Here is a 22320-nt window from a genome sequence, read left to right as displayed (position 1 = left end):
TCAAGCCGGGGGCAATATTCAATATAAACCTGGAACTACCAGTAAACACACACAACACAACAAATTGGGAAGAAGTATAATACTTATTTACCAAGTTTTAAATGAATCCTTACTTAAGAAACTAAAACTTACCCTACAATGTGCTTTGAACTCTTGCTCCTGGCTTTTTAGGTTTTCATTCATGGCCACCAGCGCTCGCAGACTCTGTAATAAGCTAAATTTGAAGATCTAGTAAGACACATTAGATTTTTATTTTCTAATTTAAACAGATGAGAACTAAAAGACATTTGTCCAGCAAAATCCGTGTAAATTAAAACCCCAAGTATCACCACTGATATACAAAAGTCAAAATAAAAGTGTAGTATTACACAGAGTATTTTGATGTGTTTGCTATGTTCTGGCCTCATTATTGTGGAGGTTTTGAGAAAGACTCCTGTTTAATTTATGTGAGCTGAAGGCTTCCAATATGAAGAAAATAAATCAGGAAGGCCTCATCTACTTGTCAAACGTGTCTAGGGTTTTTCTGCTTTAAACACCTACAATTATTTTCAACTACAGATCGACACTTTTCATTCTGACTGAACACTATGGTAATATTTTCCTGTCTTTAGAAAGCAAGCTGGAGAATTATTTAATTTTTAAATTTTAATCATTTATTAAGGTTGACAAAGCAAGAAAAATTCAATGATTCATTTTAAAACCACCATTTTTCAGAATTTCACAGGTCACAAAGGAAGAAACTTACCTAGAATCTGCTTGGGATTCTATTGTTTCTAAGGCTGCCAATTCCTTGTCCAGCTTTTCACTGTAACTCTTAACCTAAGGGTTGCAATTAGGAATCAATTGAAATACACTTCCACACATAAAATATTTCAAGGTACTTAGCATTCCCACACCATGCGATCAGTGAGTTAAGCTGTCAAAAGCCTTCACCATTTAATACATCCCTCTACACACAGAGCTTCTCAAAAATTATTCTGCTAGAATCAGTACACAGAAAACCAAAGAAGGATTACCTCCGTTAATGTCTTTTTTGCTTCTGTACATTTTGCCTGCAGATCAGTACATTTAGCTTGCAACTATTATTAAAGAGAAAGAAAAAGAGTTTGATTCTGTATTCATGCCAATTACACCTGTAATGGAGAACAGCAATTTTTGAGCTGTTAATAAAGGTTGCCTATTAAACCATACACCAACCATCACAAACACCATCTTTTCTTGTCATCTACTCTAAGAGCATTTGATTACAAGAATTCTGGTTGAATATTTAATTAACAGCAGCAAACATGTATTAGGTCCCGGAATAAACAGCAGCTTTTCAAAGACAGATGTGAACAGAATGTGAACTTATTAGACAGGATCTCTCCTAAACTGCTCAAAGTTATCGAGCCCAGTTACACTGGTCTAGTTTCACACTAGGCTAAAGAAAAGAGTCCCATTTCATACTTCTCCAAATAAGTCAGGGTGATTCAAGACTTGCATAGAAATGCCATGGCACCATACCACAGACACGCCCATAGCAAATAAGCAAGCTGGTTTATGATTTTGTGTAAATATGGGAAGTCTAATAAGGCAGTTAGCAAAACATCACTGGATATTTCACTTGTCCAATAATTTATAGAGGCTAATTTTAGAAGAACATCCTTTTTTAAAGTCCTTTTATAAAAAAATAAAGATTATATTGCAAATCGTAACAACAAAAATGGGACATGGGTTACAGAAGTAGAGCAGAAGTGTTACAAACAAAGAAACGCACATTTTGGTTTCTGTTCCACTTTTTTCATGCTGCTTTTCACAACACAGAGCTGTGACTCATCCCTTTCCACAACCAAATTTACAAAAAGACAGCTTTTTTCATTGTTTTCCGTATTTTTCACCAGTAATTCACCAACAGACTGAATTGTAAGTAGGTGGGCAAACCCCAAAACAATTATAAGCCTGCAGTCCACATCTCACGAACACTGACCTAAAGATTAAAGAACTATTTGCTATGAGAACTCTTGCCAAAACTTACTGCAGTACCGAAGCCAGAACTTCAAACATGTTTTAAAAGTGGGGTCTTGACTGTCACTGATTTCAAAAGCTGTCTTCGGCAAGTAGTAAAAAAAAAATAAAATAGTTTAGCCAGGAAACTTTTATTGAAGTGATAAAAGGATTATATTTGGGTTATAGCTGTCAGTACTTTTTTCCCCCACATGAAAACTCAGCACTGAGACATATGTACTGGAAATAGCAACCCAGAATTAAACAGCTCTTAACTGTTAAAATGACAAATAGCATGATAACAGATTCAGAAATACTTAAGTTTTCCTGTGGATTATGAAGTTTGTTTGGCAGTTAGAAGATCTGTAATAAAGTAATGACTGCATCAATTTTGTGTGGTTTACAATGTTTCCTGCCCACCCCAAACTGCTTTCTTCTCAGCAGTAACTGGAAAAGCAAGCAAATACATTCATTCATATGCCAGGGAAGCCGGTAAAGGAAATTACTTGCACCAGGCACGAAGATGTAATCCAGTCAGCATATATCTAGTTACAGGCATATTCTGTATTGCTAATTCAGTAGCCACAATATGCTACAATTCTCTAGAATGGGAGCCATCTGTTACAGAAAAATGCTTTTGAACATTTCAGTCATTGAGGCTGCATAGACTTTGTCAGATCCTTTCTGCTTTCCAGATCATAACAGCACAACACAGAATAGCTGCAAAAGCCACCCACAACTGCTAAGCTCATTTACCAGCCTCTCCTACTGCTCAACTAGGCAAGAAACATCAAGGAAACAGCAGGAGTGGGGAACTGTGCTACTGCACTTTTTCGTTGTTTGAAACCTGAGCTAGCTGTCACAGTTTCCTTAATGCTGCTCTTCCTACACAACCGTACCTGGGTTGTCCTCCCCAAAATCCCGCTTGAGCCAACTGCCTCCAAGAACACCAACTGTTCTCCCAATGCAAGGGCTCTGGTGCAGTGTTCTGGTACTGCACTTTTTTTAAAAAAAATTTGAACTAAGCACGCTTCCAGTATGCCTACATACTGACTGCAGAAAAACTGCAGATGGATGTGAGCTGGTGGGCACAACCAAAAGCTGCAGAACTGTACTAGAACATCTTTGAAGTTGAGCAAGCTTGCCCCTTGTTACAACAGGGCAGTGTTTAACACTTGTCAGTCATGACAACAAAGCATCTTATCTCGAACAAGTCTGCAACCTGCTTAGCTCAGAGCAGCTGCTGGAAGAGCCTGCATCTGTCTCCATTCTACAACATACACACAGCACATCTGTATCTCCCTCATATGCCCGTCTCATAGCCATCATGGTTTAGAAGAGTTGATGTGTGACAGAAACACACTGCAACGACTTAGGATACACTGAACATCCTCTTGTTTTCCCTGCACTCCTGAATTTCCAAAGATCTCATTCTGCAATTTCTGTTTCTACTTCAGGAAAAACACTCAAACCAACATGGGAATTCATGCAGGATTTAACTCTCTGTAAGCCCATATTATGATTTTGAGAGCCTGACACATCAGCCTGAATCTAAATGCTAGGTATTGTCAGTATTTTTTTTTAATAACAGTCAGCATCTTGACAAGGCACCAAAGTTATGTTTGACATAGACATGGAAAACTCGTATTACCGAAGTTTTAATACAAACTCAAGTGAAATAAATAAGTAAATGTGTATTTAATTTCAGTATATTATAATACTTCCTAGTATTTCACTCTAGAACAGGGAGAAATTGTGACAGACATGGTTTACATTCAACATACAGTGCAACTAACAGTTGTACAGGGTTATTGACTACGGAAAAAAATGCCATTTTTAACAGATGAGGCGCACCAATAGGGCAACACAAGAAATGCATCAGTTTAAGAAGAACAAAAAACACCCCCTTGTTCAGCATGTTCCAAAGGAAATGCATTCTAATATTTACCACTTAAACTGTCATTCTCTACCCTCTGAAAATTCTTCTTTGTGCAAAATAAAGTAAGAAGAAACTGCACTAGTTCTTCATAAAGCTTTTATTAAAGTTGGGGAAAAAGAAGAGAAAAAACACAGAGCAGGATAGGCAATTAGTCTTTCCAACTTCTTGTGCATAGGTTTTATTTCTATAGCTTTATTTAAACTTAGTATTACTTGAATGCTAGCCAGAGATTCAAAAACATATGCTTTACTGAAGAGTTCACAGCATATGCTTTACTGAAAGGAGATTTAAGTCTTGAAGGAATAAATATCCTTTAAATAGAAGACTTTAATGTACTGTTAAAGACTCTTCTAAAAGTAGAATTTTAAAAAAAGTCAGGTCTAGTAAGTGGCCGAGGTTAAAAATCTGGTGCTGCCATAGTTACACCATAGTAGGTAAGGCTTTCAAAACTACCATTCTTCTACCTCTGTTGTTTGTAAGACTGAACACTCTACTGCCTCATAAAACATGCTATACAGCGCTATCTTTTGGAGCCCCTGTACCCCCAACATTTAATAGGCAAAACCAGTCAAGATGTAAGGCGTTAACACATTGCTGACAAGAGCAGAGCAAAACAAAAAACAGATGAAGGCTGCTGGAGCAGTGCTGTACTTGACAAGAGTATCAACCACAGAAGTCAGCCACAGTTTTTCCTCAAGTATATTTGCTTTTGGCAAGCTCTTCCAATTACGGACTCTGATGCACTATCTTTTCACCAAATTCTGCAAGCTAGAGGTAGCATGTTGCTGATCACAGCAGTATGCATAATTAAAAGCAATATTTCATTAATGGCGTAACTTCTCCACTTGTTCTTTTCTAGGTTTAAATGGCAATAGCACAAGTAGGTTAAAACACAGGAATGGTGGTTCTTGCTCCTACTTACAGAGTATGCGCACAAATGCAAGAGCCTTTGCCCCCCTAAAATAAGTGTGAAGACGTGAACCAAGCAGTGACTGTGTAAAACCACCCCCAAACAAACAAGCAAGAAAAAAATCCCACCACAGTCAGTCCTGAGACAAGCTGGCTCATATGGCTTTTTATTACATCCTGTCTTTCATTTCTAGCACATAGAGTAACCTCCGAAATTGTTTCTTAAAATCATGGAAACAGCCCATTCAACACTATAGCTAAGAAGTCAAATGAAGATACTTCCTCTGTTTTTCTCCAAGACAGGTGGGGTGGGGGGGAAGGAAAAGCATGTTTTGATTAGCTAGCCCCTTCCTCACAGACAGGGCTATACAATTTTTTAATATAAAATCAGCCACATTGTCTTAGTAATAAATGTGCAAGCAAGACATTCAGAGATGCTGAAATGAATGTTCAGCATGACAAATTGCTCATACAGAAGAGAGCTTGCAAGTTTTTTTCTGGATGGCAAAAACATTGTGATCAACCACATTTATCAATGTTTTCTTCTTTATTACATACACAATACTTACCTCTTCCAGGAGTTTCGTTTTTTGCAAAATCTGCTTATTCAGAGATGCCACCTTCCTTCTATGTTGCTGGGCAGCTCCAAGCCTTTCTGGTCGCTCCTCAGCAGAAAGCTCAGATTGCTAAAATAAGCAGTAAGAACAGCCTGTTGGACCTCATGCCGTAACTTTTTGCTTCTTCAATAGCTCAGGAAATGCCAAAGTAGAATAAACCTGTGATACTCCTTATCAAGAACTGTGTCACACTATCCAACAGAAAGAATGCATTCCTGATTTATCTCGCATCAAGATAAGGAAGTGGCTGAACAATTGAATTGGATCGCAAAGGTAACAGGTAAAGCAAGCTAAAAATGAAGTCAGGTGCTCTGAGACAGGTGGAAAAACACTACAGCATACTAGAAGAAACAAAGAGTTTAACTGCAGCACAGATGCAAAAACCTGGTAGAGTTCTTAAGTGGAAAATACAAAAACATGCTAAAAACTATGTTAAGCAGTGGTATTTACTGACCTTGTTGAATCAGAGATGTTTCATACCCCAATAAGTAGATATATAGAACTATAAAAAGAATTTAAAGCCTTGAAAAATTGTATATTTGGATTCTGAAATACTAGTTTAGATGAGTCTTTATGCTGAATGACAATGACATACTTGGTGTGGTAGATACATTTAGCACTTCAAGCATTTTTTTTGTGCATGTGTGTGTGCTACTGACACCAGTCTCTGAAAACCACTCAATCCAGCACGCATTACCAAGAAAGTGTCTCAAATACATAATGAAGATAGCAATCTGGCTCCAGTCTCCTGTTCTCTCTGAATTGTGAAATGAAAGCTGCCAGAAGCATTCCTTACTGGGAATAGCATTTATAATAGAAATTGTGTATTTGCTATAGACAAAAGAATGAGTGAAACTCAGTAACAGCTAGATGTCTAAGTGGTTATTTGCCTCAACAGTGTTTGTACCTTTTGGAAGTCCTCACTTTAATACTCCATCCATCCGTTTTGGTAATTTCCCTCATGCACTCTGACTTCTTTTTCCAGTTAATCCATTTTCCAATATTTCATTAGAAAAACTGCTAAATTTCAAGTACGTCAGGTGTCAATTTGCAGAGCCTGTCAAAGACTTCAATACCAAGTGCTTTTTGAACAATTATCAAACACTGACAACCACTGCAATGTACAGCCAGCAAAAATGTTACAGGAAGTACGAAATCCTCCTCACTCATATTTGCTCCTGGTATCCACTCTAGGCAGACGGGTAGAGCCGGTCTTCATTAACAGCTTAATTTTAAATAAAAATAAGAGGCATAAACCCATCTTCCTCTTCTCCATTTCCTGTGTCATTCATATTGAAGAGCAGCTTAATGATTTGTTAGTTTTACATCCACAGCAAGAAAAGACCGACTCAGATATCTTAACCCAAGTCACATGGGTACTTTCCATTTGTTGGGAAAGAAAAAAAATGCCTCTAAGCAACATCTGTAACACTGAACTATTTAAGAAATACACATTCAGATTTACTTATTCCTCTAATTTAGTCAAGTCACATTCCCTCATCATGTCATGCGTTCTAAGACTCCATCCTCCTCATCATATGATTAGCCTATCTAATAAGCATAATGTGCAAATCAAGAAAACTGGAAGAGAAAAAAACATAAGCTAAACCAATCTGAGACTGCTCTTGCAAAAATAGTAAAAATGCACACAGTACAGCTTTGGTATAAAGAAAGGTCACCTCTCAAAAAGTGGGCTGTTAAAACTTGCTTTCTGAAAATGGGAAATAACCATCACTGTAATACAGAGGTTTCTGCAGAAAAATCCTTTTGGTTTGCAAATGAAGAAACTAGGGTTAAGCCTCATGCAGTCAAAGCAGGCTAAGGATCTGCTCTGCAGCAACACTACAAAGTTCCCAAGGAATTGTGTTCCAGTCTGTTGAGAAAAATGCATCTTTTAGCACAGAAGGAAGAAAGTACAAGTTACAGAAACCACTTTGCTTTTGACAGTATTGTTGTCACCTGGTCTCTTACTAGACCAAAACAGCCATTGCCTTTTGAACATAATTTAAGAAAGTCATATCTGAGCACCAGTGTCTCTGACTATTTAAGATCATCAGTTTGGTACTCTATCTCAAAACAAGAACTTCAGTTACATGTGACAAGAAGGGATACGTGGATACATCCTTCAACTTCCCTGTTAACACACATTATCCCCCACTGCTGACAGGTGTAGACTCACTTCTGTACTCTTCCTGTTCCCCACAACTGCTCAAATGCCCTAAAAAATTTAGCCAAATCAAGCAAGTTAAACAAGAAGTGTTAATAGCCTTTTTCTATGACAGAATTTAAGTTAAAATGCCATAATAATTGTGCATAAGGATCACTGAACTATGACACCTCAAAAACTGCTAGCCAAAATAAATGGCTAATTCTAGACTTCAAGAGCCTGCCTCCCACTGTTCACATGTAGAAGTTTTAAATGGGAAGGAGGAAGGAAGGATATGCAAGTAATGTTATTCTTCGTAATGAGATACTCTCACACAAATCAGTGCTTATAGCACTTTCCAATAATTAGAGTAATGATCTTTCTTTACAGAACCTCACATTCTTAAAAAAAAAGTCTGTACAAAAATACAAATTTTGCAGCAGTAGTAAATATAGTAATTAGTTGTGTTTGTATCTTCATGTTCAACCATTCTCCTTACTAGCAAATAGACTTCACAGGTTTAGATCTGTGACCAGTTCCATCATTAGTTATAGTTAGTCCCCATCCCTGGCAGTGCCCGAGGCCAGGCTGGATGGGGCTTGGAGCAACCCGGGCTGGTGGAAGGTGTCCCTGCCCATGGCGGGGGGGGTGGAATTAGGTGATCTTTAAGGTCCCTTCCAACCCAAACCGCTGTATGATAATTACCTCAGTTTGAGGTTCAGTCTCAAGCCCACAGGGGGTGTTGGGTAAAAAAACCCAAAATATCTCCAGCCTGTAGCAGTTCAGATTTGTTTTCAGTCAAGTTCCATGCAGATCTTTAGCAGTTATTTCAATGTAATTTGCTGTCATTTTTCCTTGATGCTTTCCCAAGACCCAGGAACCCAAAGATAAAAATCACTGCATATCACTTTATCTTTGAGGGTTTCCTCAAACCAAAAAAAATATAAATAAATCTAATTTAATATCTTCCTTGAACAACAATCCCTAACCACACTAAATGGTTGAAATGCTCATTAGATGTTACTTCAACTGACTGTTTAAGGTGTAATAGTAATCTTTGATATAGGAGTACAGAAGTCAAATAATATTCTGAGTCAACTTCTCAAGACAGAAGCAACTTACAAACAGCATTTAGAACTGTTGTACAGGATTCTCCTTCAGGAATTTTTGAAGGGGGTAGTTTTGAGACAGCACTTCTCTAGTTTTAGTTGTTCTCTCATTTTACCAGGGAACAAGCTTTCCTCCTATTCTACTCCTAGAAAAAAACACTTGTTATTTATGACTATACTTACAGATCCTCAGAGTAAGAATCCTTCCAACAAGCAAAATCAAAGCTACTTTGAATAACTGTCCTTAAAGCTGGTGACAAATAGACAGACAAAAGCCATGTCAATAATTTCCTGCCAGGATTTTTAGGAAGTGAGGAACAACACTGGTATCTTCCTTCCAGTTTGCCCAGCAAGTTAACAGCAGCAGAAAGGAGGGGAAAATGCAGAAAACTGTATGCACTGATCTTCTGCAAAAATGCCATCTTGTAAGAAAGGTCCTGGCACATACAACATCGAATCTAGAATTCTGTCTGACAGCTTTCTTCACTGGGCCTGTGCCTTCTGTTAGGACTGGTAGACAAAAAAGCACTGCTGTGTTCTTCAAACTATGTAGTTACAAGGGGTTAAAACTATTAGAACTATATCCAAACATTGCTAATGCTTCAATAAACTGTTTGATAACATCCTTAATTTTCATTTTTCTGGTGCATGAATATATACACAGAGATATACATTTTTTTGGTCACATCTCTTAGATTTGAAAAGCAATATATTTTTGGTTTGACTTGAATCAGTTCTTACTTTCCAGAGTATTAATCATTGTTCTACTATAATAGTCAAGGTCCTGCTGCCTTCTCTCAGAACAGAAGAAATGTAATGTTGAAATATGACCCTTGGGCTTCTGTTCTTCTAATCCTTTATAATGAAGAAAGGCCAAGAATTTGCTATAGACTCTGAGTTATAGGGTTTATCTCCCAAAAGGGAAAGCTCCATACCTCATATGTGTCAACAAAAAAGAAGAAATATGAGAAGACTACTGGACAAATAAGAGCGACCTATAACTCATACCTGGCAGTGATGTATTGTATGTATTAATTGCTTTAAAAGCCAGATTTTCTTTTCACAATACTGTAAAACCCATCTCAGTTGAACACCAGTAATGGAGATAATATGTACATTTAATTGTCTTGACTTCTAAAAGCAACAAAGGTTTAGATTTGATGACACTATATTCAAAACTAGAGATCCATGGCATGACTGGGAATTGGAGCCCACTGCAAGTAAGATCCCAGTGTGGGATCAGAGCAGAGCAGCCTAGCTTCTTCTCTGAGCAGGCCCACAGAACTGTATTTTTGTACTTAACATCGAACATTTTAAAATGCATTAAGAATTTAGGCCTCTGGTTTGAACAGATATCAACTCAGGCTCTTTATTCATGAGAATGTTTAAGCAAGTGCTTAAACACTAACTACTCATGAATGCAATTCAGGAATATGTACTACCATACCAAAAGCTTGTGCATATTTAAATCTCATTAAAATACATTCCTGAATCCTGACTATGCTGCTATCCACAGCATACATGACACACTGTTGTTTCAAAAGAATCATGGCAATTAAGTTGGAAGCTTAAGGCCTAAATTAACAAGCTATCAAAAATGTGTCTGTAAAACACAATCAGGTAACACACTTACCTTTTCAGCGTACTCTGACACTATTTGCTTGATCTCATCTGACTGGAGTCCAACAATTTGACCAACTGTGCTTGCTGTCAATTTGCCCTGCAATTGTGTCAAGAAAATATTTGCGTTGTGGAATTGCCTATGCTTTTTCCATGGCAATTCCCCAAGCTCTAATTTTAACAAAAATATACAAAACCTTTGCACTGGGTAAAAAAAAATATCTCTAATAATTTAAAAAAGAAACATTGCGCTCCCCCAAAACACTTCGCTGATGGAAATTTCTCACTTACAACCTTTTATCAAATTTGAATTCATATTTTCAAAAACTTCTAATTGTATTCTGTATACTGAATTTTGCATGCACGGTAATAAAAAAAATATATCACTATTGTACCACATTTTGAGCCAAATTATAACAAATGCAGATGGGTGAAACAATGCACCTTTCAAAGAATGCATGTCTAAAACCAATCTTCAAGTAGAACTGATTTCTACAGTGGATTTCAGTAGAAAGCATGTCAATCAACTTGGAGACTAGCCTAATTACTACCTTTTCTTCTGTGGCTTCAGCATAAACAGAAACAATGTTTAACAACTGAATTTCTTCCCAGTCCTGTCACCCAGAAATCAAAATGTAAGTATTTCCAAAATTACAGCAGCCTACAGGTTCCATTAACTACAACCAATTAAGAAAACAAGATACACATCCAGTATTTTCATTTCCTTAGACGAATGGTGTTTAGAAATATTTTCCAGTGCTTTGAAAAACACACTGAAATATGTAAAATTTTCCTCTACTCTTGCCAGTAAAACGATTAGTCCTCTAGATATCTTCACAAGATGAGTAAAGTAAATCATACTGCATCTTATGTAGCTGCACTGTGACGTCTTTCCCCTGAAAATCTCTTTGTAGAAAACACTTGAATGAGGCACTTTTTTATGAGGCTGACGACTTAATAATTTGTCTTGAGATGATAAAAGCAATATAAATAATACTGTCTTCCCAATTAAGCCATCTTTTCTTGCACTCACTTCATGAAAATTTAAAATCCAAGACTTCAGACCACTAACCTGATTTTAGAAATAACTGCCATAATCACTCATAATTTAAACAAAGTTTTATCAGTTTTCACTGTTGTTTACCTCTTCTGTTGCCATTGCAGCCATTCCAGTCATCAGAGTTTTAATGCGAAGCTAGGACAAAAACACAAGGAATTACATACAACAACTTATCTTTCAATAATTAACTTACTTCTGCCTAGTGACAGGGGCACATATATGCAATTAGTATCATATCTGTATTGTAATGCATGTAATGAGACAGTAAATCTGTGCAAGTTAAAGAAGGAGTAGCTAAAGTTACCAAATTTTCCTTATAACAGTACAGGTTCACTCAAAAGTATTCAGCTCCTACCGTCAACTGAAAACTGACCTTTTAAAAATTCTCAGATTCAAAAATAAAAAGTCAAGACTTTTGGCGCTAAACATCAAAAACCATTTAATTTTACATATAATTTTCAGGTTCCATATTCTCCTGTGGGAAGCAACTCTCACTTCAGCTAAGCATGGAAGTTTTCCTTCTTACAGAGAATGACTGGGCAGTGATAATTGCTGTCCTCCCCCAAGTTAGTAACATCCATGCCTACTAGGTATGTGGCACACCTCTTCAGCAGCCTGAAGGTCATCTTCATCACAAGGCTCAGCTTTTCCTGCTGCTGCCAGCCCTGGAGGTAGTGCAATTTTTTTATCTTCAGCCTTTTAAAGAAAAAGACAATATTATATCTAATTTCAGTATTCTAAAGTATGAATAAAAACAGCAAGGAGAAAATTGGTATATAGCTTTCTATTCTTAAGAATACATTTCAGCCTGGAACATCTTCACACTCCAATTCATGCCAACTGAAACATAACCCTCATTAATTTCACAAGTATTCCAGCTGCTCAAGACAGTGTCTGGGACAAAGAATCCTTACTCTACAGCCATCTGACAACTACCAACCTCACAAGAAAACTAGCTACCCCAGAATGGGTTTGCTATACAGCAGAAAGCAGGTTGGTTGTTTTTTTTTTTTTTTTAACATAAATCATTTTTTAATAATTTCAATATTGGTATAAAATCACCTAGTTCTGTCACATTTCATACTACTACACTAATGAGAACTGGTGACAGACACAATCAATTTCTAGGTCACTCTATTTCACCAGTAACCCGACTAATGACCATTTTTGCCTTACTGAAGACAATTCACAAACATGATTATGACCATCTAATATACAACATTTCAAAGCCCATAATATTTTTTAAGAAACAAAATAAATTCTATGAACATGACTGCAGTCTGGTACTTACTTTGAGGGAACAAGAGGTATGCCTAGATTGGGAAACATCTCCACTTATAAAATCTGAATGCTAAATTTGTATGCAGAATACTGAGATAATGAAGAAAGGCAACCTTAATATACTCCATGTCACAGACACTGCAGTACATGTTTAATGCGTTTCTTCATTACCTCTGTCTGTAATAACTTGTAGCCAAAGTAATATCTGAACTGAAATAAAAAAAAACCCTGAAAACACTCTGACAAGGACATTTTACGATTCCATAATCATCAAAAGCACAGCAAGGATGCTGCTTTTCGAGAGGTACTATGATTTACTTATGGCATGGTATCATGTTTTTCTATCACATTAAATAACCTGTTATGTAACAAATGCCTACAAAATTTCTCCCAAGCTGAATGGTTTTTTTAAAAAAAAGAAAAGGAAAAACTCTTTAATGATCACATCATGAAATGCCTAGTTAAAAGTCAGTCATTAGACAGGGTATGTCATTACCTTACACTAAAAAAACAAAACAAAACAACAAAAAACCCACAACACCCAAACATCCCTCCTTCTAAGCCAAAAATCACATTTTCAAAATGGGATCTTTGAGTACTGATGAAGGAAATACTTTAAAAAATGAGACTGTAATCAACAGCATCCTTGATGGCATGCAGATTTTTAGTTTAAGTTAGCCATTTTTAAGAGCTGGCAATAATAGAAATTATAGCTGCTTATTCCGTTGTATTCCTTTAAGAACTTACAGTAACCAGCACTTCAACAAAAACAATGTAATTCTTCCAGCAAGTTAAGTATTTAAAATTAGCATATTTTTTACCTGTTCTGTTTTTCCAGATTGTCTGCTAAATCCGTATCTCCTAAAAGAACAACAGTAACATTAAAGTAGTACATTGCTGTTTACAACTTCCACAAACACAGTAAGTTTCTATCAGTTTTCCACATCAGAAATGCACCAACAGCCAGGTTCAGGTTAGTTTTGTCATACTTCAAATAAATTAAACAAGCATGTACTACAGCATATTTACAGAACAATTTCAGCTCCATCTACCCCTTCCATCACGATTTGTAAGTGTAGACTGTTCATTAAATATTGCCATGTAAAGCTCATGAAAGGGAAAAGTAGGGCTCTCTTTCCATTTGGAAGTTAATCCCAAGCCATTAGCTATGTACTACTGAATTCTGGAAAGACCTCTGGAAATTGCTAGTGCAATCTCTACTCCCCAAAAAATATTCATGCTTCTTGTGTGCTTTGATGAATCTGAAGCTTCTTTCTGAAGCATGGGATTCAGAGCTTTAAATATATACTCAAACTTCCTTACATCTGTTTTTCTGAGTGAGAGAAAAAAACCTGACATTTGAGCTATGTTGTTATTTTGGGAATGACCATCTTAAAGAAAAAACAGGTAGAAAGAAATTTTAGATATCAGCAAGCAAACATCTCACGAGGCACTAAACCCACCACGTACACAGATATGAAAAGTTAATCAGCAAGATCAGTTCTAACTCAGACCTACAACTGTTTAATTCCTTAACTACTGCAGAAGCAGGACTGTTTATAAGCCTTTTATGGCTAAAAATTAAAAGTAATCCTAAGCAGGTGTACCAATTGTCACCAGTTCTCCATTTATTCCATACTTATACTTGGCAGGTATATTCATATTTTACTACAGCATAACTCCCAAGTCTTCAAGAGTTCCCCAGCATTAAAGTTCTCTCTGTACTTTAAAGCTTAGCAATGCAAAGACTGCGGCAGAGCGCTAACCTTCCACAGAATATGCACAAAGTTGTATTAGTATAGAAGCATTTGTAAGTAGCTTTGCCTTTATCATTATCTCTTCTTGCTTTCTGTAGGAGCACAATTTTATTTTCACACAGAAATAACTGCATCCAAGTAATGAACTGCATGAGGACAGCAATAACAAAAACAACCATCAGCTGTATCAACAGAGAGCCCAGACACCTCCCAGGCTTAACATCTCACATCTGTTGTAGAAACTGACTGTACTTTGCTGAAAGCTGACAGGTAACGTGCAAAGCTGTGGCAATGAACGCCCTTTACTAAAACAGATTATGCAACTGTGTGGAAAGATGCTCACTGGCATCACTCCACTCTCGAGCCAGACCCTGGCCAACGCCAGGCTACCACATCCGAGCTCCCTCGTGATAATCTCTAAGCTGGAGGCCACAAGATCAAAAACAAACTTAGAATGTGGCACTACCACCAGTTGGATCCGAGTAATGCTGTGTTTGGCATCGGGACAGTGCAAGAGCCTTTGAACTCTTTGCCAATTTATCACTAGTTCACAGTAGACATACTATGTCCTTCATTAAGGGCTTCTTTCTCTACCAAAACACACAAAGCAGATATTTGTGTGTCTCACCACTGTCATTTTCTCAGATGTTCTTTATTTTTGCACTATATCAAAAATAGTTTTCTGATCAAGAGTTTTATGCTTTGAGAATTCATTAATAAATCGTTACCAGAATACATTGAATCCTGCAATTATCCTAATTATCTCCCACTTCTATCCAATCCACGTTAAGCCCTCCATATCAGATAACTCTAAATACTGTCCTTCCTCCGTGTCACCAATTTAAATAAATGCCCTTCAAACACAAAATACCTCTTCTTCCTTTGTTCTTCTGTAGTATTGCAGAGCCCTAGCAATTCACCTCAACACATACTGTCCTGAAGAGGGATTTTCCTTCCCAAAAGGTCACAAGTTCTTGGTCATCTTTCTTAATCCCGAACTGCTCCTCATATTTATGTACCAATGCACACGTATACAACAGAAGAGCAGTTCCTTGATATCTTCAACACCTCCTACTTCTCTGTTCTTACTGTACTTAAACTTTCCCCATCATCCATTTTCATTGTTTTTTATATTAAAGATTTATGTTTTCCAGCAGAAATGAGCTTTACTTAGGTCTCAACCGTTGCACAGTACCTAAAACTAAAACAATTTCTGAGGCTCTACAGAAAACATCTTCTTTTTATTTCAATTTTCAAGCTGTATAGTGATTCCGAGTTTTATTTAAAAAAAACAAAACCCAAACCCAAGAAAACAACAAACCATTAAAATTACTCTAGAAAAATCATACACAAAAATTCCCTTAAACTGCATAAACTATTTTATACTCTTCTTGTTTGTTAGGAGAGGTCTATTGACACCAGTATGTAGTAATGACACTGAAACAGTACAAGAAACTATAAATAGGCAGGAGTACACCAGGACTTCATTTTTCCATATCTGCTCTTTGGACTCCAATTGTGAGCACCTTGCTATACTTAGGTAAGTGCACTGAACTGCACTCGAGATGGAAGGAAGGGAAAAGTTCTACAGTTAACCACTTGTATATAAAGTTGATGCAGTGTCAGAAATGCTCTGCCGAGTAACAGGACACCCAAGTGTCTGTTTCACTCCTTAGGAACACACAGAGGATTTCACCATACTTAACATCTTTCAGCTTATTTTCCATTACATTTGTCTACACTGCCCTCACAAAATATGATGATGAATGAAAGGGGAAGATTATAAGCGATCTGCAACCAGGACACTTGGCTCATTTCAACTGTGTGTCAAGAAAAATGCACAAAAAGGGTAAAAGGAAGGTACTCAAAACAGTAACACAACAACAACAAAAATAATCTATGGCTTTGGGGGAGAAGCCATAGAAGACACAAAAATGAGTTCATATGTCATTTGCACTAATTAAGAGCTCAGACAGTAGACAAGCTGTCCATATCACTAATCTATTAAAAGAAAACTGGAAATAGACACTAGAATCAGAAACTGTACCATTATTTTTAGGTGTTTAGAGAGCTCTCAATAAGCCAGAGGGTCTTCCAAAAGTAATGGATAAATGGAAACCTTGGGAACATGGTCTCAGTATATGAAGTTTACAGAAAGCAAGACAAAGCACTAAACCACGATTCAGCCTCCTGATGTAGCAACCACACAAGAACTACATAAAAAAAAAAAAAAAAAAAAAAAGCAGTAACAACTTCAGCTCCTTCGCCCCCACCCCACTTTCTGGGGATTGCTTGCAAAGAGGCAAACATTGGTTGGCAGACAGCACCTAGAAGCACCATTAACTTCAGCCATTTTTATGAAGCAAAGAACAACTTAATAAACACACCCTACTAGCAGCATAAAGTCAGAACTTGGGCTCCCATTTTACAAAATATTGTTCACACACACGAGGACTGTCCAGTCCCTGAAGAATTTACAGGGTAAGCAAACAAGATCCAAAACCAAGGAGGAGTAAATCTGAAAGTTTGATTCTCAAGTAGTAGAAAAAAATCCCACAATCCAGATTTTATATGGTATGCTTCTAAATACACACAATACAAAACCCACAGACAATTAAATGAAGCCTTTCACACCTGCCGTATTCCAGAAGCGTAGCATGAACCTTTGATTCCTCATCTAGCAGTTCTTCAGCTCCCTTCTGACGTTTATATTTTCTCTGAGGCTTGTAAACCTCCTGTAAGACAGTGAACAAATTCAGAGCTTGTAGAAGGCTTTTCTAAAATAATGATGAATTGTTACCTAGAGTGTTATATACCGCTCTTTGCTTTCCAACTCAATATACTTACCCAAATAAATATCTTTAACTTTCTCTTTTTGGAATTACAGGATAAAAATCTTACCAAATTTACTTCTGACCAATTTGCTATAGGACCCATCCTTCCAGGTTTAAAAAAAAAAAGTAATTATAAATGGGTATTTAACAACAGACACTATTTCTTCAACCATCTCCTCCATCACGTTTGAAAGAAAAGTAAAAAATAACACAATCAACATCTATTAAAAAAAAAAAAGACGTATGACTTAGCTGATAAAACCAGCATCTAGAAATGTTACCTCTTTTGTGAGTTAATGCTATTTTTAATCTCTGATTAAATAACTAAATGTAATTAGTACCTACTCAATGATTACAGGTTACAGTGGAATTAAAGCAGATTTTATTGCAATTTAAGGAACAAAAATATCTTAAATAGTTAGGTACTAAAATCATTCAATTTCATGCTATCCCAGTGTGATCCTACAGCTGGACAACAGCTCATCAAATAAAACAAGGATTCACAAGTACTATTTTCTGCTGACAGAGCTACTTCCAATTTAAAAAACAAAAAACTGAAACAAGAGGGCTGAGCCACTGTTCTGTTAACACAGACACAACCGTTACACTACAGTAAATATGGCCTATATTACCTTTTTTCTTCCTCCTCCCACATACAACAACTATGCCCCTATAAAAGTCTATTTAACAACATTAGGAAAATCATTCTACCTCAAGCACAAACAAAACAAAAAATAATCATAAGATTCTCAGCTTTCCCCAAATTAGAAATTGGAACCAAGATAGCAAAACTAACTCCGAAGTAAATGCTGTTTGTTTGATGAAAGATTAGGGTGGTGTTAGTCTGTAATGCAACATTTCCACTGCTGGAATAAAGATTTTGAGGTTAACTGAAGTCTAGTATTTAGTGCTATCCTGCTAGCAAAGATACTGGAAAAACCTAAACAAGAACCTGTGATCTCAACGGTATTCTTTTTACTTCAATTGATATTCTTTAAAAAGTGTCCCCCTTAAACAATTAGATTACATTCTCTCATTTTTCTGAAATGAAATTCCAGCACTCATCACAGCAGAGAAAAAACTTTTTCATCACCATTAAATAATCAGCATCAAAAAAGGAACGCCCCCCTCTCTTCTGGTCCCTTTTTCATTCATGTATTTTAAATGCTTTGAGGAACAGGCTCAGAAAACATCCCTTACAAAAACAAACATCGAAACCAAAGCCTGGGCTTTCCATATACACATTTAACTTCAGAAAATTCTATTCACATTGGACAAAAGATTTAATGCAAGAAGTTGCAAAGATTCTGAAAGAAAATAAAAAAGGTATTTTTTTTTTTTTGCTTGATCTGGCTTTTGGTACAACACAAACTATTACTTTCAACAAGCAATTCCTGTACCATAACATTGCCAAAATAGCTTTCAATCTTTTTCAAAGACATGTAATCCCAAAGCAAAGACCTCAAACAAGTGAAAATAGATGGTATTCCTTGGCAAGTTTCTCCTGAATTTGTCAGTTACCCTTTGCAATTTTTCCTTCATTTCTAATCTCAATTTCTGTCATCCTTGTTTCCAGCTATTAAGTCTTGCTACATTTTTGACTGTCACATGAAAAAGCATTGTATGATCCCAGAATCTCCCACAAGATGTACTATGGAAAAGCAACACAAGTCGTAAAAACAACTGTAGCTTTTACGATGGCATTCTATATTATACCTGTGCTATATAAAGCATAGGCATCATACCATAAACATTAGTCTTGGCATCAGATAATTTATTAGTCAAACAAAACCACTGAAAGATAATCTGAATTCACTAGGCAGTCACTTTTCAGCAGCAGTAGTTCTTATTCCAATAACCATTACCAATATTTAATATTCCCTTTTCTAACCTTTAGGCCTGATCATGACCATAAATCTCACTGTACTGTCCCCTTGAGAAGAGAAAGGTAGATCCTTAGACCAAACTTATAATAATGAATTCAAGCAACAGACCAGTCTTTCACTCTTGCTGCTTCTTTTAGGAAAGTGGATTTCTCTTCTAATTCCAGGGCATAATGATTTAAAGGTGACTTGCAGAAGAGCTTTCATCTAATGGCCCACCTTCTTCTTACAGTTCCTACAGACAGACAGGAAAGCTTGAAAATTCACTCCATGTGTGTTCTAGACTGCAGTCATGCCTTGGTGCCTTAAGAGATCTCATGAACTAAACTTCAGTAAAGAAGATCAGGTGCTGTAGAAGATGCAATCCTGACACGACTCATATATTTAAGAGGGAGGTGTGTCTAATGATATCCTCAGCAGTGATGAACCAACGTGAAAACTTTATCTTCCATGAAGATGCACCTAAAAAACTAGAAATCTGTGATCCAGAGGAGAAGACAGAATATACCTTTTCCAACTCTGCACATAGATCCAAACCGGGGCGAGCAGCCAGCACGTTCAAAGGCAGGAGAGCTATTCAGAGATCCTTAGGCAGGCTAGCTGAATGGTGCAAAATACTATCAAACTTTGAAGATCTTGTTTTCCTTGCTTTGCATTATCAGTTTCATTCTTGGACCCTGAACATGGAACTATTCCCTTAGCTGCAGAAGTAGACAAATACTGCGTATCTGATTCTAGGACCATGACCTATGAATTTTAAAATAACAACCCTAACATACTGGGCAAGTGGAAACCCACTCACTAGCTTCAACCAGCCAAGAAATACCTGATCTGACATACATATACCTGCTTCACCTTTGCCATGGCATTCTCTTCAAACTCCAAAAAGCAATTTCAGAAAACATGCAGGTAGATATGCAAAGGGAGCTCAACCAAGCACCACAGGGCTTTGGACAAGCAACTTGAATGGACCTGACATTTACTAGGTACCTGCATACTAAAAGTAGATTGCATTCCTTCTTTTTAGGCAAGCTGTCCCAAACAAATGCGTTAATGTCACAGAAAAAAATTAAAAAATCAAATTATTAGACTATAAAAACTGAGACTTGAAACCCCCTCTGCTCCTCAGCAATCAAAAGGGATCCCTTAATCATTGTTAATCAAGTATCTTCTCTATTTTTTTAAATGACATTAAAAATTCTAGGTACTGGTGCCTCCTAACAGCATTGTGACTACTTTGTCTCTTCAGTGACAAGGCTGGTATCAGCCACTTTGATACCGAACGTTTAGTGCTATTTAAAGACAACGCAGGCAGAAAATGGACACACTTTGCCACACTTGAAAAACTAGGACAACTACTCTGAAAATTGAAAATGGGCATGTCAAGAGCTACTTGATACAACACGCGTTTGGAATTTGCTTTCTTACACAGGTTTGCATTCTCTCTCAATGTAAAGGGTTATACAGGTGCACAAACAAAACAATAACATCCATTTACAAGGGGAGCTAACTTGTAAAATGGAAAAGAGATCTCACTGAAAAGACAAGTACTGCTCACTGGAGTACAGACTCATCATAAACCTGCTAATAATTAAAAACAACCCAACCAAACCATGGGGGACAACACTTAAGAGACTGTAATTGAAATTTTCAAAGCAAGAGTAATTATTGAAATAGATTAACAAGGGATTTTCATTGGTCATTACCTGGAGACTTCCACAGCAATGTTTTTCTATAAACATGCACTGTAATTCAACCACATATATTAGGCTCAGCAGCACTCAAACTGCTAATACAGGAAAAACTGCCTCCAAAACATGACAAATGGTAAGATTACTTGTCTGGTCCATTATGCTATCACATAGCTTGGTATGCTGGCACTTAACACCTCTATCCATAGACAAAGAGTTCAGGGTGTCTGGCTAGAGCTCCCTGAAGTAGCATTGATTTTCTCAAAAGAGAAGGGTTTCACCATCTATCAATCAGCCTTGGAAGTGTTCCATTCAAAGCATACCCAGATTTCTCATCCCATCTCAAATGCTGGCCTGTGAATTTATCAAGATGGTCCAAAAAAACCAAAAAGATAGCAAGATGTTAAAGAGTCAGAAACGGCAAACTGACAGTCCCAAGCAGACAGCAATTACAGAGAAAGCAAGGACAGAAACTCAAGTTGCTAGCTAGGTATATGAAAACAGGTACGAGACAGTCATACAGCCTATGTATTTTACATGTCACTCCTTGTAGCCTTCATGAATAAGCTTTCAAAAAATATCAACAAACCATTTATCCAAGAGTTATCTCCCTCTTCAGATTAAGATCTCACAAGTGATACCACCTTTCCCAACCAACATTTGCTACTTGAAGAAAACATTTCTAAAGTAGGGTATTTTCACTGCTAATTACAAGTAGTAAAAAAGACAAGTTCTGAAATGCAGACATTTAAATTGCCATTTTGATTAATTTCAAGATAAACAGCCCAACTGCTAATAGCTACAGTCTGCTGAGGGTTTAACAGCCTATAGGCTACTTTGTTACTTTTGTTTTGACAGGGTGGAACTTCACACTCTATGCAGGCAGTTGATAGAGTTTACCTATTCGGACAGTACACACCTAAATGGTTTTTGAGACCTGTTCTAAGAATGAAGGTCAATATGTAACTTAATTGGGACCTTCTCATGAGAGAACTCAGGACTGGCTACATCAAACAAAATTAACCACTGCCATTTTATTACTGAAACCACTTGTTTCTTGATCATAAAAATCTAACATACTTACACAGATATCAGTAACTGCTTTGACAGCTTTCTCTTTTCTTTGCATAAATTCATCATCCTGCAAGACATTAACAGAGGTGATTAAAAATACCAGCAATAGAGATTACATCTTAACCACTGTAATGCATTTAGCAAACAAAGTTGTCAAATAGTTTCTGAGCTGCCCAATTATTTGGTGAATATGATTCTCTGTAACACAGAAAAATATTTCCTTCTCTCATCAGATAAGTAGCTAGGTCTTGTAAAAGGGTACCTACCTATTTAAAACTGTATCCAGATCAGCAGTCCTTCTGCTCTCTGCTCACACAGTACCTGACAGAAATGCAATCCCAGCCCACTACCAGGATCTCCAATCATTACTACACTATGAAGAAATGAGATTGGGATGGGCTTAATGTGGAAAAGAGA

General features: G+C 36.9%; 1 protein-coding gene across 1 annotated transcript in view; it reads right to left on the bottom strand.

Moving 5' to 3' along the window:
• The window catches only part of CCDC93 (CCC complex scaffolding subunit CCDC93), a 49804-nt gene that overhangs the window by 16513 nt on the left and 10971 nt on the right, over positions 1–22320 (bottom strand). Inside the window, exons 6-15 of the mRNA XM_080399196.1 lie at positions 21914–21970; positions 17056–17156; positions 13486–13525; positions 11987–12079; positions 11468–11518; positions 10337–10423; positions 5401–5517; positions 1017–1079; positions 746–819; positions 133–214 (exon numbers count right to left, since the gene is read on the bottom strand). Of these exons, the coding sequence (XP_080255322.1) occupies positions 133–214; positions 746–819; positions 1017–1079; positions 5401–5517; positions 10337–10423; positions 11468–11518; positions 11987–12079; positions 13486–13525; positions 17056–17156; positions 21914–21970 (765 nt within the window). The remainder of the gene's footprint in view (positions 1–132; positions 215–745; positions 820–1016; positions 1080–5400; positions 5518–10336; positions 10424–11467; positions 11519–11986; positions 12080–13485; positions 13526–17055; positions 17157–21913; positions 21971–22320) is intronic.

The sequence above is a fragment of the Falco punctatus genome, assembly GCF_963210335.1.
Source record: "Falco punctatus genome assembly, chromosome: 8".
Lineage (NCBI taxonomy): Eukaryota > Metazoa > Chordata > Aves > Falconiformes > Falconidae > Falco > Falco punctatus.
Note: the sequence above shows the minus strand (reverse complement) of the source record. Positions and strands in the feature narration are given on the sequence as shown.